General features: G+C 37.3%; 1 protein-coding gene across 1 annotated transcript in view; it reads right to left on the bottom strand.

Annotated features, from left to right (window-relative positions):
- Nucleotides 1-189, bottom strand: part of LOC106471908 — a 1,302-nt gene extending 1,113 nt beyond the window's left edge. The window contains exon 1 of the mRNA XM_013932536.1: nt 18-189. Within this exon, the coding sequence (XP_013787990.1) occupies nt 18-189 (172 nt within the window). The remainder of the gene's footprint in view (nt 1-17) is intronic.
- Nucleotides 190-1,226: the final 1,037 nt, after the last annotated feature.

Genomic DNA, 1,226 nt, shown 5'->3' with positions numbered 1-1,226 from the left:
TCTTCTCTGGTCTGAACCATATGTAGCAGTGGGCGTGGCTAACTGATTGCTTCTTCTCTGGTCTGAACCATATGTAGCAATGGGTGCTGCTAACTTATTGCCTCTTCTCTGGTCTGAACAATATGTGTCTTTAATCTGGCCATTTTCCTCTTCTGTGGTCTTAACAATATGTGTCTTTAACCTGGCCATTTTTCTCTTCTGTGGTCTGAACAATATGTGTCTTTAACCTGGCCATTTTCCTCTTCTGTAGTCTGAATAATATGTGTCGTTAACCTGGCCATTTTCCTCTTCTGTGGTCTGAACAATATGTGTCTTTAACCTGGCCATTTTCCTCTTCTGTGTATAATATGTCATTCAGGTGAAACAAACGAACAATAATAACAAGGTTGGTAATTAGTTGTTTTTGGTTAGATTATGAACTGACCAGATAAAGAATGTGAATGGGATGAGCTAAATAATCAGAACGATGGCAGAGAGATATTAAATATATATATATTTGGCTGTCTGGTGTCTTCATGTCACAAGTATTTGTGAGTTTGTGAGGAATTTGTAAAGATCAAGTTTAAATGAATAAACACGAAAAGTTCGAGTTTGGCAGCCATTCCAATCTTCACTACATGACGCGCACACCAAACGAAAGTAACGCTCATGAGGCGCGTTTGCTGTAATAATAATAAACAATACACCATAGGTAAAAAATATGTTATCTGCAAGAAAACACACGAGCAGGGCCCCACAAGATAAACAGACACCCTGGTCACATACTCCTGTATACTTGCGGTTCGGTCGTAAACAAACAATAAACAATACACCGTAGGTAAAAAATATGTTATCTGCAAGAAAACACACGAGCAGGGCCCCACAAGATAAACAGACACCCTGGTCACATACTCCTGTATACTTGCGGTTCGGTCGTAAACAAACACTAAACAAAATTCTTAAAAGCCAAGAAGACACTGCCTTAAACATACAAATTGTTTGAATACTTATAAGCTAGACAGCGAATCTAACTGCATGAGAAATTATAGTAACTTCTAGAAACAACAGCTGATTTTATCTTTCACGTTTTATAGATTCCTTATCTTAGAAAACCTCCAAATTATCGTGAATCCTATAAATAATTATTTTCCAGTCCGACTGCCACTTTTTAAATCACAATTCTGTTAATATATCTGAAAAACAATCGAACGAAGCAGCTCGTAAAATAAGTTATCCGTTATCCGAAA

Source organism: Limulus polyphemus, unplaced genomic scaffold (genome assembly GCF_000517525.1).
Source record: "Limulus polyphemus unplaced genomic scaffold, Limulus_polyphemus-2.1.2 Scaffold116, whole genome shotgun sequence".
Taxonomy (NCBI): Eukaryota; Metazoa; Arthropoda; class Merostomata; order Xiphosura; family Limulidae; genus Limulus; species Limulus polyphemus.
Note: the sequence above shows the minus strand (reverse complement) of the source record. Positions and strands in the feature narration are given on the sequence as shown.